This window comes from Terrapene carolina, unplaced genomic scaffold (assembly GCF_002925995.2).
Source record: "Terrapene carolina triunguis isolate 2854851 unplaced genomic scaffold, T_m_triunguis-2.0 Scaffold94, whole genome shotgun sequence".
Taxonomy (NCBI): Eukaryota; Metazoa; Chordata; order Testudines; family Emydidae; genus Terrapene; species Terrapene triunguis.
In genome coordinates, this window is record NW_020664445.1 from 3,131,291 (window position 1) to 3,148,760 (window position 17,470).

The 17,470-nt window shown below is 48.2% G+C and overlaps 1 protein-coding gene across 2 annotated transcripts in view; it reads right to left on the reverse strand.

Moving 5' to 3' along the window:
- Positions 1-11,292: 11,292 nt before the first annotated feature.
- The window catches only part of APTX (aprataxin), a 28,967-nt gene continuing 22,789 nt past the window's right edge, over positions 11,293-17,470 (reverse strand). For both annotated transcript variants that reach the window (XM_029911326.1, XM_024203037.1), the window contains 2 exons: positions 12,004-12,107; positions 11,293-11,644 (listed from right to left, as the gene is read on the reverse strand). In XM_029911326.1, coding sequence (XP_029767186.1) covers positions 11,490-11,644; positions 12,004-12,107 — 259 coding nt within the window. In that variant the 3' untranslated portion in view covers positions 11,293-11,489. The remainder of the gene's footprint in view (positions 11,645-12,003; positions 12,108-17,470) is intronic.

Here is a 17,470-nt window from a genome sequence, read left to right on the forward strand (position 1 = left end):
CTCACACTGCCCAGGTCCTGGCCACAGGTCCGAGGGGCTCTGCATTTTAATTTAATTTTAAATGAAGCTTCTTAAACATTTTAAAAACCTTATTTACTTTACATACAATAGTTTAGTTATATATTATAGACTTATAGAAAGAGACCTTCTAAAAATGTATTACCGGCACGTGAAACCTTAACTTAGAAGGAATAAATGAAGACTTGGCACCCCACTTCTGAAAGGCTGCCAATCCCTGGCTTAGTATTTCAGGACTTTTTTGGGAAATACACTGCTTGTTTAGCATACCAGAGAGCTACTGGGGTCTGGCTGCAGCTGTTTCTACCACCATATATCCTAAAGCGGCTCTGAGTAGGAGTAGTAGGTGACAAGGGAGCTGGTCTATGCCAACATGCCCCCCTGCTGCTACTGGCTGTGGAGCGATGATGGGTGCAGATACAGCAAGTAGGCATGTCTGCAATGCACATAAAACAGGGATTGTTCTAGGACATGTCTAGCACTACATTTTTTTCCAAGGAAACAAATTACTTCCTCCCCAGCCGCCACCTGAGAAGGTCTAGATCTTTTTAAAGTCATTTTTAAGTGTTTCACTAACAACTATTCCTTTTGGGCCTGATTTGTTTAATATTCAACAAGTTTCCATCTCTCAAACTGTGTGATTATGGTAATTTAAAAAACAAACCAACAATGGTGAGAGACAGCCCATGTGTTGCTGGACCCTGTCACATTGATGGGGCATGGCTGATTTGCTTAAGAACATGCTGAAATACAGAAAGTCAGACTTGTGCTGTATAGCCCTTTGTAGCCTTATCACCCCATTCCTGCCAGCTACGTGTTTGCCACTAAGAACTACAGAACCAGAACAGCCAGAGTTAATGAAGAGGTTTGGCACGCAGTGAGGTACAACAGGGACACTGTTGTAAACCACCGAAATGAGGCGGCCTCCTACTGAACAGCACCATTGTCCATCACAACATCAATATGAAACATACCTTCAGCAAGATCCAGTACTGGTTTCTACCCAGTCTAAAAAGGGAAGGGGACATGGGACTGCTGTCTAAGGAGGATGGGGCTCTCTTCAGAGTCCATTAGTGCCAGTGCTTGGCTAGAGCAGTCCTTGTTGAGAAGTGCAAGAATATCGGTCCCTTGGGCTGGATGATTCCTCTGCAGTGTTCACAAGAAGCAGAAGAACAGTATCTTAGTCTTAGCTAATGTTATTTTAAGCAATCTTTTGCTGTGAATGGCAAAGCCAATAGCGTTACCAATTCATCCTGCTCAGTCTAATGTAGACAAGTTCTATACATGGCTTCCAGCAGGAGTCCTACGAGGATAAATGCCCTGGATTCTGACAAAATACTGCAGAATTGAGCCCCTCTAAAGGAAGAGACCAGACCCCCTTATTACAGCAGAAGGTATGCTTTGTTAAACAACGGGGTTATGAACTACATCAAACGCAAGACAGGCAGATTTTAAAGCCTAGCGTTGTGGGTGTTCAACACCTCTCAGAATTAGGTCTTGTGGCTAGAGACCGCTGCAGGGGTTAAACTTTCAGGCCTGCTGCCCAGCTAAATGTGAGAGTTAAGCATCCATGAACTTTGGCCTGGTCTACACTAGGAGGTTATGTCGAATTTAGCAGCGTTAAATCAAATTAACCCTGCACCCGTCCACACAACGAAGCTATTTAGTTCGACATAGAGATCTCTTAAATTTGATTTCTGTACTCCTCCCCAACGAGGGGAGTAGCGCTAAATTCGACATGGCCATGTCGAATTAGGGTAGGTGTGGATGGAAATCGACGCTAATAGCTCCGGGAGCTATCCCACAGTGCACCACTCTGTTGACGCTCTGGACAGCAGTCCGAGCTCGGATGCTCTGACCAGCCACACAGGAAAAGCCCCGGGAAAATTTGAATTCCTTTTCCTGTCTGGGCAGTTTGAATCTCTTTCCTGTTTGGACATCGTGGCGAGCTCATCAGCACTGGCAACGATGCAGAGCTCTCCAGCAGAGGTGACCATGCAATCCCAGAATAGAAAGAGGGCCCCAGCATGGACTGATCGGGAAGTCTTGGATCTGATCGCTGTGTGGGGCGATGAGTCCGTGCTTTCGGAGCTGCGCTCGAAAAGATGGAACGCAAAGATCTACAAGAAGATCTCAAAAGCCATGACAGAGAGAGGATACAGCCGGGATGCAACGCAGTGCCGTGTGAAAATCAAGGAGCTGAGACAAGGCTACCAGAAGACCAAAGAGGCAAACGGACGCTCCGGATCCCAGCCCCAGACATGCCGTTTCTACGAGGCACTGCATTCCATTCTAGGTGCGGCCGCCACCACTACCCCACCATTGACTGTGGACTCTGAGGATGGGATATTGTCGACGGCCGGTTCCTCGGAAATGTTAGCAGACGGGGAAGATGAAGGAGATGAGGAGGACGAGGCAGTCGACAGCGCTTACAACGCTGATTTCCCCGACAGCCAGGATCTCTTCATCACCCTCACAGAGATCCCCTACCAACCGTCCCCAGGCGTTAACCTGGACCCAGAATCAGGGGAAGGATCAGTCAGTAAGTGTTTAAAACATGTAAACATTTATTTTGAACAGAACAGGAATATTAACAATATTAACAATGGGTTTTTCATGATTAGTTTGCCCTACGCGCTTCACGGTTTAGTCCTTGGCAGTGCAACTACTGCAAAAGAATCTAACAATGTCCGTTTATCATGATTAGTTTGCCCTAGGCGCTCTACTTTTTAGTCCTTGCCAGTGCAGCTACTGGAAAAGAAGGTATATATGTCCGGGGATAGAACTGAAATCCTCATGGGACATCTCCACGAAGCTCTCCTGGAGGTAATTGGAAAGCCTTTGCATGAGGTTCCTGGGGAGAGCGGCCTTATTGTGTCCTCCGTGGTAGGAAACTTTTCCACGCCAGGCTATCATCAAGTACTTTGGGATCATTGCCTTGCAGAGCATGGCGGCATACGGCCCTGGTTTTTGCTGGCTTTCACGCAGCATGCGGTCTTTCTCTGTCCCAGAAATTCTCAGCAGAGTGATGTCGCTCATGGTGACCTGCTTAGAATTAGGGGAATGTTACTGTTGGGACTGCTTGCCTGTTCCTTTACAGAACTGTAACCGGCGGTTTACAGCCACGCGGTGGAGGCGGGAGAGGGGCAGCATACAGGGATCTTTCCCCGGGGACAGCCGCGAGGGGGTGGGACAGGGGCAGAGTTCATGCTTGCCGGATTGCCGGCAGCAGGAACTGGCCAACGCTAGGAGCATTGCTTTGAACGTGAAAGGAGGGCACTGCTATAATTTAAGTTTTAAGCAGCCAAAAGTCTACAGCTTACGATGTCAGCCTGCTACCCGAATTCCGCTGTCCTGCCCCGCTTGTCTGATCTCCAGTGCAAGACGCCAGGCACTGAATGCGAAGGCCGAAAATTCGACCTTGTCCTGAGTGCGCATGTGATAGGTGCTGTGCATGGTCTTGTTCACAGAGAAAGACTATGTTCATTGTTCACAAAAAATGATCTTTGTGAGGAATTCACTCCCTTTTTCCCATCCCACAGCTGCGACTGTCTCCCGACCTACCCTGGCATCTCCCTCCCAGAGGCTGGCGCAGATTAGGCGGAGAAAGAAAAGGACACGGGACGACATGTTCTCAGAACTTATGGGCTGCTCCCAAGCCGAGGCGGCCCAGCAGACCCAGTGGAGGGAGAACATGTCGCAAATCCATCGATCACACATTGAACGGGAGGAGAGGTGGCGTCAGGAAGACCAGCAGGCGACTCAAACGCTGCTTGGACTAATGAGTGAGCAAACGGACACGCTCCGGCGCCTTGTGGATGTTCTGCAGGACCGGAAGCAGGAGGACAGAGCCCCGCTGCAGTCTCTAACTGCCCTCCCCCGCCACGAAGTCCCATCCCCCCTTCACACAAAGTCCCAAGAAGGAGGGGCGGCAGGGGCTGTGAAAACTGTCACTCCACCCCTGCAGACTGCTCAAGTAACAGAAGGCTCTCATTCCCCAAAATTTGATAAGTCCTTTCCTTCCCGCCTCACCCAAGACCCCGGCCCAGTTTCATCCCCTAACTGTTTAGTTGCTAATAAAAAATACATTTCTGTTAATTACTGTTTCCATCATGTTCTTTTAGAGGACAGTGTGTTTGAAGGGGGGGAAGGGGGTTGGTAATTGGACAGGACAGTCACCTTTACCAGGATACAGACGGGGGGCATGTTCAGCAGCAGGTCACACACACACTGCAGTCACTAGGCACCCTGGTCAGTCTAGGAGGTGGTTTTCATGTTCTGGGGGGGGGCCTGTGTGTGAGTTTGTGTCGGGGGAGGGCGGTTAGAGATCTTATGCAGCGGTCCTTATCCTGGATCACAGAGCCACGCAGCAGCGTCCTCCCCCGCCACAAAGTCACATAGCCCCCACACACAGTCCCGAAAAGGAGGGGTGGCAGGCTCCGCTGAAACAACCAGTCCACCACTGCTGACCGCTGCAGGAGCCTGTCATTCCTCGAGTTTATAAGCATTCTTTCCATCACTACGCCCGCTCCCCACCACAGTCTGTGTCCCAGTTTCAACCCTTTACTGCGAAACCCGTAATAAAGAAAACTGTGTTCATTAAAGTTCCAATTTTTTTATTTTTAAACGTGTGTTGGAACGGGGGGGGGACGGGGTATGTAGCTGCAGAGGATAGTCAACATAAACTGGGTAAAGAAACGGGGGCAGGTTCAGCTTCTCTTTAAACAAAGTTAATAGTCACAGGTTACCCTGCTCACTGAGGAACCTAGCTTTCAAAGCCTCCCGGATGCACAGCGCGTCCCGCTGGGCTCTTCTAATCGCACGGCTGTCTGGCGGGGCGTAATCAGCAGCCAGGCTATTTGCCTCAACCTCCCACCCCGCCATAAACGTCTCCCCCTTGCTCTCACAGAGATTGTGGAGCACACAGCAAGCTGCAATAACAATGGGGATATTGGTTTCGCTGAGATCAGAGCGAGTCAGTAAGCTTCTCCATCTCCCCTTGAGACATCCAAAAGCACACTCCACCACCATTCTGCACTTGCTCAGACGGTAGTTGAAGAGTTCTTTTTCAGTGTCCAGGGCGCCTGTATAGGGCTTCATGAGCCAGGGCATTAGTGGGTAGGCTGGGTCCCCGAGGATCACTATAGGCATCTCCACATCCCCAACAGTTATTTTGTGGTCCGGGAAGTAAATACCTTCCTGCAGCCGTCTAAACAGACCAGAGTTCCTGAAAACGCGAGCGTCATGAACCTTGCCCGGCCATCCGACGTTGATGTTTGTAAAACGTCCCCATTGTCCACCAGTGCTTGCAGCACCATTGAAAAGTAGCCCTTTCGGTTAATGTACTGGCTGGCCTGGTGGTCCGGTCCCAGGATAGGGATGTGAGTTCCATCTATAGCCCCACCGCAGTTTGGGAATCCCATCGCGGCGAAGCCATCTATGATGACCTGCACCTTTCCAAGGGTCACTACCTTTGACAGCAGTAGCTCAACGATTGCGTTGGCTACTTGCATCACAGCAACCCCCACGGTAGATTTGCCCACGCCAAAGTGGTTCGCGACAGACCGGTAGCTGTCTGGTGTTGCAAGCTTCCAGAGGGCTATGGCCACTCGCTTCTGGACAGTCAGGGCTGCTCGCATCCGGGTGTCCTTGCGCTTCAGGGCAGGGGACAGCAGCTCACAAAGTTCCAGGAAAGTTCCCTTCCGCATCTGAAAGTTTCGCAGCCACTGTGATTCATCCCAGACCTGCAGCACTATGTGGTCCCACCAGTCCGTGCTTGTTTCCCGGGCCCAGAATCGCCATTCCACAGCATCAACATGACCCATTGCCACCATGATGTTCACGGCGCGGGGTCCCATGCTTTGCGAGAGGTCTGTGCCACTCTCAGACTTCATGTCCTCACCGCGATGCTGTAGCCTCCTTGCCCGATTTCTCAGCATCTGCCTCTGGAAAAGGTGGACGATAAGGTGCGAGGTGTTGACAACGGCCATAACTGCAGCGATGGTCGCAGCGGGCTCCATGCTCGCAGTGCTGTGGCGTCCGCGCTGTCACTCACCAGAAAAGCGCGCAAAATGATTGCCCGCCGGCGCTTTCAGGGAGGGAGGGCGGGAGTGACGGTTGGATGACGACAGTTACCCAAAACCACCCTCAACACTTTTTTCCCCAGCAGGCATTGGGGGCTCGACCCAGAATTCCAAAGGGCAGCGGGGACTGCGGGAACTGTGGGATATCTGCCCACAGTGCACCGCTTCCAATGTCGACGCTTGCCCCGTGAGTGTGGACTCAAAGTCGAATTACTGTCCTTAGTGTGGATACACACCTTCCACTTTAATATCGATTCCACATATTCGATTTAAGTAAAAATCGAACTACTCTCGTAGTGTAGACATACCCTTTGTGAGCTACATTAGGTATTTTGTATGGTGGCACAGAGGCTTTTTAGTTGAGATTTCATTTGATTGAATGGACATCACTTTCTAACAATATTTTGGCAATCACAATGCCAGACCCAGTAAGAGGAACACAGCCAAGAGAGAAGTCAACTTACACATCACTGGGAGCCACAGGGAAGTGCCCTCACACCATATACGCAAATCTATAAATACCTACCTGGGGAACTGTAACAGGGTGCTGATCAAAGCTCTATGGAAGCCAGCACCCTGATCACCAACACCACCTAGGGTACTGGGTGCGGTTGAAATAGACGAGCGCACTTACACCTCCTGGTAGCCTGACGAGTTAATGAGTAATTAGCCCACTGGCTGAAGAACCCAGGAAGGCAAACAGACACTATAAAAAATGCTAATCCAGGGAGCAGGAAAGGGCTTCTTAGAACTGCTGCTATGTGGTTGAAATGTACCTGGAGCGTAAGAGGAGGCAAACAAGCACACAAGGTGAAGGTACCTTGGAGGACCTGTGCACTGCTTCATTCACAAAGTGGGCTGACCAGCCAGGGTTTTCTTGGAGAGGAAGGGGGAAGCCCGTTCACAAGTGTGGGCTTGTCCAGGATCCATCTGTCAGCCACAACCAGGAAGGCTTGAGAGGTGGCCTGTGACAGGACAGGCTCAATCTGGAAAATATGGAGGAGTTCATGCTCAGAAGGGGATGCGGAGGACATTGCAGACATTCCAACAGACCAAGTGACAATCTGCTGGGATGGCAGGCAGAGCAACAGCATGTGTTTCAGTTCATGAAGGAGCAGACCCAGGTACAGCAGCAGTTATTACAAAACATAATTCCTGCCAAGTGGGAGCAGGCCTTGAACTTTAAAATGAGCCCTGGGGACAATCCAGTGTTCCTATGGATGTTCGAGAGAATCACTGCTAGTGCAAGCTGAGATAAAGTATTATGGGGTTAGCCTCTTATCTGGTGGGAGAAACGCAATCTGCTTACATGGCATTGAGTGAAGAGCAGGCCACAAATCACGAAGCGTTAAAGGGTGCTATACTGGACTATGTAGGCTTGTGGACGAAAGGTACAGACAGAAATTTAGGGAAGCCACATGGACTTACGGGGTTGGGCCCAAAGCTTTCGTACAGAAGTTGAGAGATTGGGCCAACCAACGGCTGAGTCCAAAGGGGCAAGATTTGGAAGAGGTCATGGATACCGTTATATTAGAACAATTTATTCAGAGCCTCCCAGATACCACGAAGGTCTGGATGAGGAGGCCAACCAGAGAATGGATGCAGCAGTAAAACTGGCCAAGTGTGTTGAAGCAGAATTTCCCAGGAAAGTGGCTCGTCCCCCACAAGAAGGGAATGTGAGGGGGGGAAGAGACTAGATCACTCAAGCAGGAAGGTCTGGGTGTGAGAGACAGGAGGAGAAAAAGGCCATGTCAACCAGCTGGGATATTACTTGCTACCACGGCCGGGGGGAAATGCTACATTAAGTGGGACTGCCCTTATATGTAATGTGGACTGGGGGAATTTTGCAGCTAGACTGGGGTGATGGAGACATCTAGGAAGAGTGTGAAAACAATCCCCGTAAGGGTGGGCCGTAGGCTAGAGGATATTGACCTAGCAGCTGGTTGTTCACTCTTGCGGAACAGGCTGATTAAAGCACAGTGGTTTTGGGAGGGCGAAACCCTATATGTGGAATGCATACACAGGGAGAAAAAATAATATCCAGTGGCAGTAGTCCCATGGAAGGTTTCAATAGAAAGGGGTCAGGGTAGTGGAAACCTTGCCCCATCCTGGGGTCATGAGGACTGTGTGGAACACATTCCCTTTAAGGAGAAGAAAGGAGGCCTGGGGAAAGGAACCTCAATGGGGAGTGAGGAAAAGAGGGGCTGGGATTAAACATGGACCCAGAGCCCACAAGGTGCGATATGAGAAAACCCTAAACAGATAACAAGCCAAGAAAGTGGGTCAGAAAGGCTGGGCAAAGGAGAAGCAGGAAAGCGAAAACCCTAGAAAAATACCAACAAGCTAAGAAAGCAAGGCCAAGATGGGGAATACCAGGCAAAGAAGCTGGAAAAGGGGATGAAGGAGCAGGGGTCACCTAAATAAAGGACAATCTAAAGAAAGGGCAGGAAGTGAACCCAGATACCCCAGTTAGGGGGACTGTAGGAGGGAGCGACCCCCCAAAGCCTCTTAAGGGGGCTCAGAGACCCTTGGAGTGGGAGGGGTCTGTTGGGGAAGAAACCCCAGTGTGCTCTACAAAGGAAGGAGCAAATCCAGAGCCAGGATCTGTAGGCTGTCCCTGGTGTGATGACCCATGGGAGGAAATTGAGTTGTGGGGTAAACCCCCACCTAAGGAGTGCTTATTCTGTGGCTGGAGGATGGAAGTCCCCATGGGTGGCCCATGAAAAAGACTAGAGAACTGTAGGGGCAGTGAGAGATCGCCGCCTCCATAAGGAAGGTAGAGCTCAGTCAGGCAGAAAACAGTCCTAGTGGAAAAGAGGGGCCCTAACCAAACTGAGGAAACAAAATGAAGGAGGTGGATGACAGGGCACTGTTAACAGCCTGACATGTTCACAAGTAACTGGCTTAGCCACTGAAGAACCCAAGCAGTATAAAAGGCTAACCCAGTGAGCAGGAAGAGGCTCCTCATTACTGCTGCTCTATGGTTGTATTGTACCTGGAACGTAAGAGGAGACAAAGAAAAACACATGGTGAAAGTACCTTGGTGGATGCGCATGCTGCTTACTTCACCAAGCGGGCTTACCACACGGGGTCTCCCTGGAGAGGAAAGGGGAGTCCGTTTCCAGGAACAAATACTTAATAATGGGCTTTTCAATCTAGAAGAGAAAGGTTGCAAGTAGGGCTGTCAATTAATCGCAGTTAACTCACGCGATTAACTCAAAAAAATTAATCGCAATTAATTGCACTTATAACAATAGAATACCAATTGAAATTTATAACATTTTTGGATGTTTTTCTATATTTTCAGTATTGATTTCAATTACAACACAAAATACAAAGTGCACAGTGCTCACTTTATATTATTTATTACAAATATATGCACTGTAAAAATGATAAAGAAAAGAAATAGTATTTTTCAGTTCACCTCATACAAGTACTGAAGTGCAATCTCTTTATCATGAAAGTAACTTACAAATGCAGATTTTTTTTTTTTTGGTTACATAACTACACTCAAAAACAAAACAGTGTAAAACTTTAGAGCCTACAAGTCCGCTCAGTCCTACTTCTTATTCTGCCAATCGCCAAGACATTGACGGGAGATACTACTGCCTGCTTCTTAATTACGTCACTTGAAAGTGGGAACAGGCATTCTCATGGCACTGTTGTAGCTGGCGTCGCAAGATATTTATGTGCCAGATGCGCTAACGATTCATGCGCCTCTTCGTGCTTCGGCCATCGTTCCAGAGGACAAGCTTCCATGCTGATGATACTCGTTAAAAAAAATAATGTGTCAATTAAATTTGTGATTGTACTCCTTTGGGGAGAATTGTAGGTCTCCTGCTCTGTTTTACCCACATTCTGCCATATATTTCATGTTATAGCAGTCTCGGATGATGACCCAGCACATGTTGTTCATTTTAAGAACACTTTCACTGCAGATTTCAAAAACGCGAAGAAGGTACCAACATGAGATTTGTAAAGATAGCTATAGCACTTGACCCAAGGTTTAAGAATCTGAAGTGCCTTCCAAAATCTGAGAGGGACGAGGTGTGGAGCATGCTTTCAGAAGTCTTAAAAGAGCAACACTCTGATGCAGAAACTACACAACCCGAACCACCAAAAAAGAAAATCAACCTTCTGCTGGTGGCATCTGATTCAGATGATGAAAATGAACATGCGTCGGTCTGTACTGCTTTGGATCATTATCAAGCAGAACCCATCATCAGCATGGACGCATGTCCCCTGGAATGGTGGTTGAAGCATGAAGGGACATACGAATCTTCAGTGCATCTGGCACGTAAATATCTTGCAACGCCGGCTACAACAGTGCCATGAGAACGCCTGTTCTCACTTTCATGTGACATTGCAAACAAGAAGCAGGCAGCATTATCTCCTGCAAATTGCAACCAACCTTGTTTGTCTGAGTGATTGGCTGACCAAGAAGTAGGACTGAGTGGACTTGTAGGGGCTAAAAAGTTTTACGTTGTTTTGTTTTTGAATGCAGTTTTTTTGGTACAAAATTCTACATTTGTAAGTTCAACTTTCATGATAAAGAGATTGCACTACAGTACTTGTATGAGGCGAATTGAAAAATACAATTTTTGTTTTTTACATTGCAAATATTTGTAATGAAAAATAAATATAAAATGAGCACTGTACACTTTGTATTCTGTGTTGTAACTGAAATTAATATATTTCAAGATGTAGTAAGCATCCAAAAATATTTAAAACAAATGGTATTCTATTGTTGTTTAATCGCGATTATTGTTTTAATCGCTTGGCAGCCCTACTTGTAACACGATCCAAAGGCTGGAAGTTGAAGCTAGACAAATTCAGATGGGAAATAAGGCATACATTTTTAACGGTGAGCATAATTAAATATTGGAACATCCTACCAAGGGTTGTGGTGGATTCTTCATCATTGACAATTTCTAAATCAAGGTGCGATATTTTTTCTAAAAGCTCGGCTCTAAGCATTATTGTGGGGCAGGTCTCTGGCCCAGGCTATACAGGAGGTCAGCCTAGATGATCCCAAGGGTCCCTTCTGGCCTTAGAAGCTATTAAATCTGTATCAGGTGCTTAGCAGAATTTTGCATAAGAAGCCGCCACATTTACCCCCAGAAAACCCTTGAGAGACTTCCCAGTCAGATACACTGCAGGACTGATAGTTCACAATGAATCTACAAAATACTGAACTTGAGGCTGCTTTATTTGTCTTCTGAAAAGTTGTTACAAAAGTGTCAGTCGTATGCTTTTTGTACTAGCGAGGAACCTTTCCAGTGTTGAATTTGTAATTCAGCTAAAACAAAAGTCTATGCAACTTGACAAAAAGTTTTGGGGGATTGTTTTTAGCCTTAGACTGATCAGATTTCAGAGTGATTTTTACAGTTACTTTGGCCAATGTTTCTTGAGATGTTCCTTTAGCTGTGGGATGGTAGACTGGTGTTGCTTGCACACATGACATCTGAGGGGCAACTTGAGGAGCTCAGAAGTCCCATCTTTAACCAGAACTTTTCCTTTGGTCTTTACCATCTCTATCACATCTGAAGGAAACAAAGACATTTGGTATCAGAACAAAGTGCACTCTCAGCACTATGAAGAGTGTGCACGCTACTTTACCTATACAGCATTTTATCACTGCAGAATAGGATTGTTCTACCCCAACATTCCACATTCTTTCTTCAGATATTCCACCTGGAATTAGAAGAGCCTGTCCCATTGTTAAACATAAGCCAATCAAATGCTGTGCTAGTTTTATCAGAAAATCAATGTTACCCAATATCCAAAACTAAGCAGGACCTTCCACTTTTTCTAACACACTGTTTAAGATTTACATTAGCTTTGAAAATACATGAAAATGATAAAATTATACATCATGGAGTAAATTTTATAAAGTCTTTACCTTGAGAGTTTAAGAAGTATTCTGTAGTAAAAGAATTCCAGTGCTTTTTGTTTTTGAGGCAAGGGGAATCAAAATCCTGGCTGATTACATGGAGATGTACATGACTGAAACACAAGTAATCATGATTTTACATTTACAAAAGAATTACACCAACGTTAGCTAGATAAGAGTGTTTCCCTACTAAGCACTGTGGCACAAGTTCACACCTGCCCTAAACAGATCCAGCTCCTCGGGATGTCTCGGGGACATATTCGTCAGGGATGTCAGTTACATGTGGGGATCAAACAGCTGTAAATGGTAACTCACCAGGAGTTAACTTAGGCACTGATGAAGATGGCGTTAGCAAGGAAGGCAACTCACAAGGTGGTGTAGGATAAAACAAGGTGATTCGGAGGCAGAAAGGAGTGCAGCCCAGAATTACTAATAGTGCAACTCCAATGAATGCCACACTCTCAGCGGGAAGGGTGGGTGTGTGCGCACGCACACACACACACACGTCTTTGCTGGAAACATTACGTCGGGGGACTTAGGAAAGCACTTTAGCCCACGTTTATATTTGAGTCGGAGCCTTTGGCTCTATCTGTACTACAAATTCAACCACCTCTGACAACCTGGTTGCAACATGGTCATCCCATAAACCAGCTGTAATTTGTAGTACAGAGCCTGGACCATAACTGTGCTTTGTAACCGGGTTAAAGACTTGGTCAAGGCTCAAGACAAAATGTAGTTCTTCGAGATGTGATACAGACATGTATTCCACTTAGGTGTGTGCATGCCCAGTGCACAGGAGCCAGCAAATTTTGCCTAACAGTACCCATAGGGGGCGGCACTTGCGCCTTATGACTATACCCCCTCCTCTGGCTATATGAAGTGGTGCTGCCTTGACCCTTCCTTCACACCGAATGCCCATAGATGCAGAGGGGATGGAGGCTGGGTCGTAGAATACACGTCTGCATCACATCTCAAACAACAACAGTTACACGAGTAAACATTTCTTCTTCTTTGAGTAGATACAGCCATGCATTCCACTTAGTGACTCGCAAGCACCACTCTCAGGAAGTGGAGTAAGGGATCGACTATCAGAGTGGTACTCTGCGATGCAGAACAGCCACAGCCTGATTGCCTCCTGGCACAGCACACTCCTTGCCTATATAATAATACATCACAGTTGTATGGTCAGTAAATACATGAACCACTGAGCCCCTGATGCAGTCTAGCAAAGTGTGACAGGTATCGTGATGGCCCAAAGCTCCAGCACATCGATATGCAGGAGCGAAGCTTCCTGCCCCGACCACAGACCGTGGACTCTCAGCAACCCCAGAGGGAGGCATCAGTGACAACAATCCTAGTGGGTAAGGGCAGGTGTGAAAGTGGGCCAGTACAGGTAAGAAGTGGCTGCTGGTACCGTCCCGTATGCAGCTGACGTTAAAGCGCTGCCTTTTGCCCTCCCCCCTCCCCAACGGGGGGGGGGGGGAAACGGGCAGCTGCCCCGGACCCAGCAATTTAAAAGCGGCTGGAGCCAGGCCCCCACACCGGTAAGTCTTCTATGTTACCTTCACCCCTCGGTAAGGGCCAGATGAAGGTAACGTCCTGAACCATCTGCCAGGATGGAGTCTAGGATCAATGGAGGGAGGCAGAGCAAACTGTCCAAAGGGTGAAGGGTTGGACGGTAGGCTGCTCTTGAGCTACATTTGAAGGTGGCGAAGATGCAACCTGGCAAATTGAACCACCTGAGTGAATGCAGACATGTGGCCCAAGAGCTTCGGGCACTTCCGAACTGTCATGGAAGGTTGACACTGCAGACTGAGACAAAGGCATCAAATCATCTGAAAATGGTCAGTCAGCAAAAATGCTCTCGAACTCTCAGTCTATTAGGGCCCCAATGAACTCAATTTTCTGAGTGGAGACCAATGTTGACTTTTCAGTGTTTAGGATTAGATCCAGAGGGTTGAGTAAGCACAGCATAACGTGTATGTGAGAAAAAACTTCTTCTCTGGACCTGCCCCTTAGTAGCCAGTTGTCCAGATACGGGAAAACAAGGATTCCCCCCTTCTTCCTGAGGTACGCTGTCACCACGACCATACTTTGGGTAAAAACCTGGGGGGGGGGCAGAAGACAGACTGAAAGGAAGGATATGCACTGAAAATGGTGGTTCACCATGACAAATTGGAAAAATCTTCAGTAGCTTGGGAGAATCGCCACATGGAAGTAAGTGTCCTGAAGGTCCAGAGCAGCAAACCAGTTGTTTTGAGTCAACAGGGGAGGGATGCTGAGGGGGACCATTCAGAACCTGAGGTATCTGATAGATTTGTTGAGGTTGTAGAGATTGAGGATAGGGAACCAGATTTGGGAACCAGAAAGTACCATGAATAAAAACCTTAACACTGACACTCCAGAGGGACCTCATCCACAACTCCCAAAGCCAGTAGCGACCAGACCTGCTCGAGGAGCAGTATCTCATGAGAGGGGTCCCTGAGGAGGAAGAGAGAGAGAGTGGGGAGGCAGGATGCAGGAGAATTGGATAGCATAGCCCAATGTGATGGTGTTTAGGGCCCAGCGGTTGGTGGTAACTGAGCACCAAACATTGTGAAAGTGAGCTAGCCTGTCCCCAAATGGCAGGTACCAGAGTAGTGGAAGTCACGACTGGACCGCTGCTCTGGACAAACGAGTCAAAACGGGAGCTTGGGGACAGCATGTCAACTGGCTGAACCCAGAACCTGAATGTCTCTGCCCCTGGACCTAGGCCCCTTTCTGGGGTAGTTCCACTTTCTCAGGGGAGGAAAAGATTGCCCAAAGAGGCATTGCAGGCAGGATTGTTGCTGCTGACCACCATACTGGCAATTTTGCACTGCCTGTGTATACTCCCCCAAGGAACATACAGTAGCCCTAGAATCCTCCAAGGATTTCAGTTTTATTTGAAAAGAGGACCTGACCATTGAAGGGCAAGTCCTATATAGCCTGCTGCACATCTGGAGCAATACCCAAATTTTGCAGCCGGGGTGCCCTCCTCATGGTTACCACTGAGGCCATCACTCTGGCTGAAGTATTCACTACATCTAGTACAAAGTGTAGCAACGTTCTGGGTACCAAGAAGCCCTCGGCAATAAATGCCCGAAATTCCTCCCTGGAGGTTTCAGGCAGCTGGTCTGTAAATTTAGACAGTCATCCAATTTACAAAATAGTATTTGAACAACAATACCTGTTGGTTGACAATCCGCATTTGTAGGGAAGAAGAGGTGGTGTAGTTCTTTCTACCCACTAAATCCACACTCTATTAGAGTCCTTATTCTTAGGAGCAGACTTAAATCTGCCCTGCCGAGCTTTGTCATTCACTGCAGTTACAACCAAAGAATTAGGATCTGGGCGGGAGTCAAACCCCTGCATCAGGACAAAGTAGCATTTCTCCAAATACTTCGCTGTAGGCAGCATTGAAGCCGGTTTGCTCCAAAGAACCTTTGCAGGCTCTAAGAGTGCGTTAATGGGGAGGGACACTCTCCCTAGGGCAGATGGCTGCAGGATGTCCAGCAACTAATGGGTGTTCTCCTGCAGGAACTCCACCTGGATGCCCAGGGAAGCAGCCAGATGCTGCAGAGAGTCCCGGTAGTCCTTGAAGTCCTCAGGCATTGAAGGGGAGGAAGAGCCAGGCACGGTTGAATTGTTCAGGGATGATGAAAAGGCAGTTAACTGAGCGAATGACAGGTCCCGTTGATGAACTGGCGGACCTGGATGGGACAATTCCAGAGGCTCCACAAGGGGAGGACAACTGGTGCCTGAACTTGCAGTGGGTCAACAGTCTCAGCCAACAGCATGCCTGGTGATCTTGCCTAGGAGTGAGAATAGAAGCGCAACTTCTGAACGAGGAGTGTCCCACAGGTTCCATGGGGGTCACTGGGCATAAGGGTAAGGCATGGGTGACCAGTGGGCACCAGGCCAGGGGCCCCTGTCCTGACTGCAGGAAGAGTGCTATCTCTGTATCCATGCTGCTACATGAACAGAACAGTTCCCGGTGTAGGCCAAGTGATTGGAGCCAGACCCAAAGTGCAAGCAACCGGTCCAATCATCCATCATCCAAAGCAAGGGAGGAACCTGTGCCAACAGTGAAAACGGCACAGCCAGCAGTCAGTATGCCTCCATTGTCTCCAGTGCTGGGAGTGACATCAGTCCCAAAATCAGCAGCAGTACCAAAGCAGCAGACAGTGCAGAGGTGGAGGGCAGGGAGTGCCACCACAATAATATCAGTAGCATGACATGCAGCGGTGCTAAGGAGTTTTCTGGTGCCAACGAGATCCATTGTGCTGAGCCCGGCACCAGACTCAGTTCCACAGTTGGTGGTAAGGCAACATCAGGATGCAGTACCAACAGACCCAAAGGTTCAGCAGCCTGTCCGGACAGCGAAGCTGTGGATGACATAGCCTTGAAGAAGTCCTGAACCAAAGCAGAGCTCGGGATGGAAAGGCAGAGGAGGTCCACCATCGCTGCCACCTGATATGCTGCTGATGTGGACACCGTCAATGTCAGCACCGGACTCAACAGACGCCCTGGTGCTGGAACCAGAGTCAGCGATACGGGGCCTCTCACATCCCTATGTGGTACTAGGGAGTGGTTGAACAGATGCTCCATCCCGCGTGCCAGCAGTAGCCATACTTTTCCTGGAGGAGTAAGAAGAGTCTCCTTGAGGTCTTGAGCGGTCACGCTTGGTCTTGAGATCTTTTCTTTGGCGCGTTCAAAGGAGAGTGGTTTCTACACCTCTTTGGAGAGGCAGTGGCTCCAGAGCATGAGCCAGTACCACTCACTGATGGCAACCTCTGATCTGACGTAGGCCTTGGTACTGAAACAGGCCTCGTGGCCTGCTTGAGAAGGCTCTGCTTCAGGCAAAAGTCTCTAGCCACTTGAGTCCATTTTGTGAACAATTTACAAAATTGAAAACCACTCTTTGACGTGAGCCTCGCCTAAGCAGAGCAAGCACCTTGTGTGAGGGTCATTGTTGGGGATTCCCCCCCCCACACACACACACACGTTTAAATCCTGGTGAGGGTATCACCAGGGAAAACACTTTACTAAGCCAGCTAACGCTAACACTAATACTAAGGGTACCAGCTAACTATATGCAACTAAGTCAAAGGATGAGGAATTGTGAGGTTAAGAACTCCACAGCACTCCCATTCCAGCCAGGGACGGACGGTAAGAACGAACTAAGGGGGGGTCGAGATGGTGCCACATCATGTAGCATGGGGAAGGGCTATGGCCACAAGGTGCAAGTGCTGCCCCCTATTAGTACTGATAGGCAAAATTCTCCAGCTCGGATGTGCTAGATGCATACACGGCTAAATCTACTCAAAGAACCAGTCTGCACCATAAACTGGAACATTCACCACTCTGCTCCAATTTTTACCAGTGTTAGGAGAGCAAGCCTTCATGTAGGTTTCAAAGAAAAGTCTACTTCTGACTTCTAAAAGATTAATAAAAA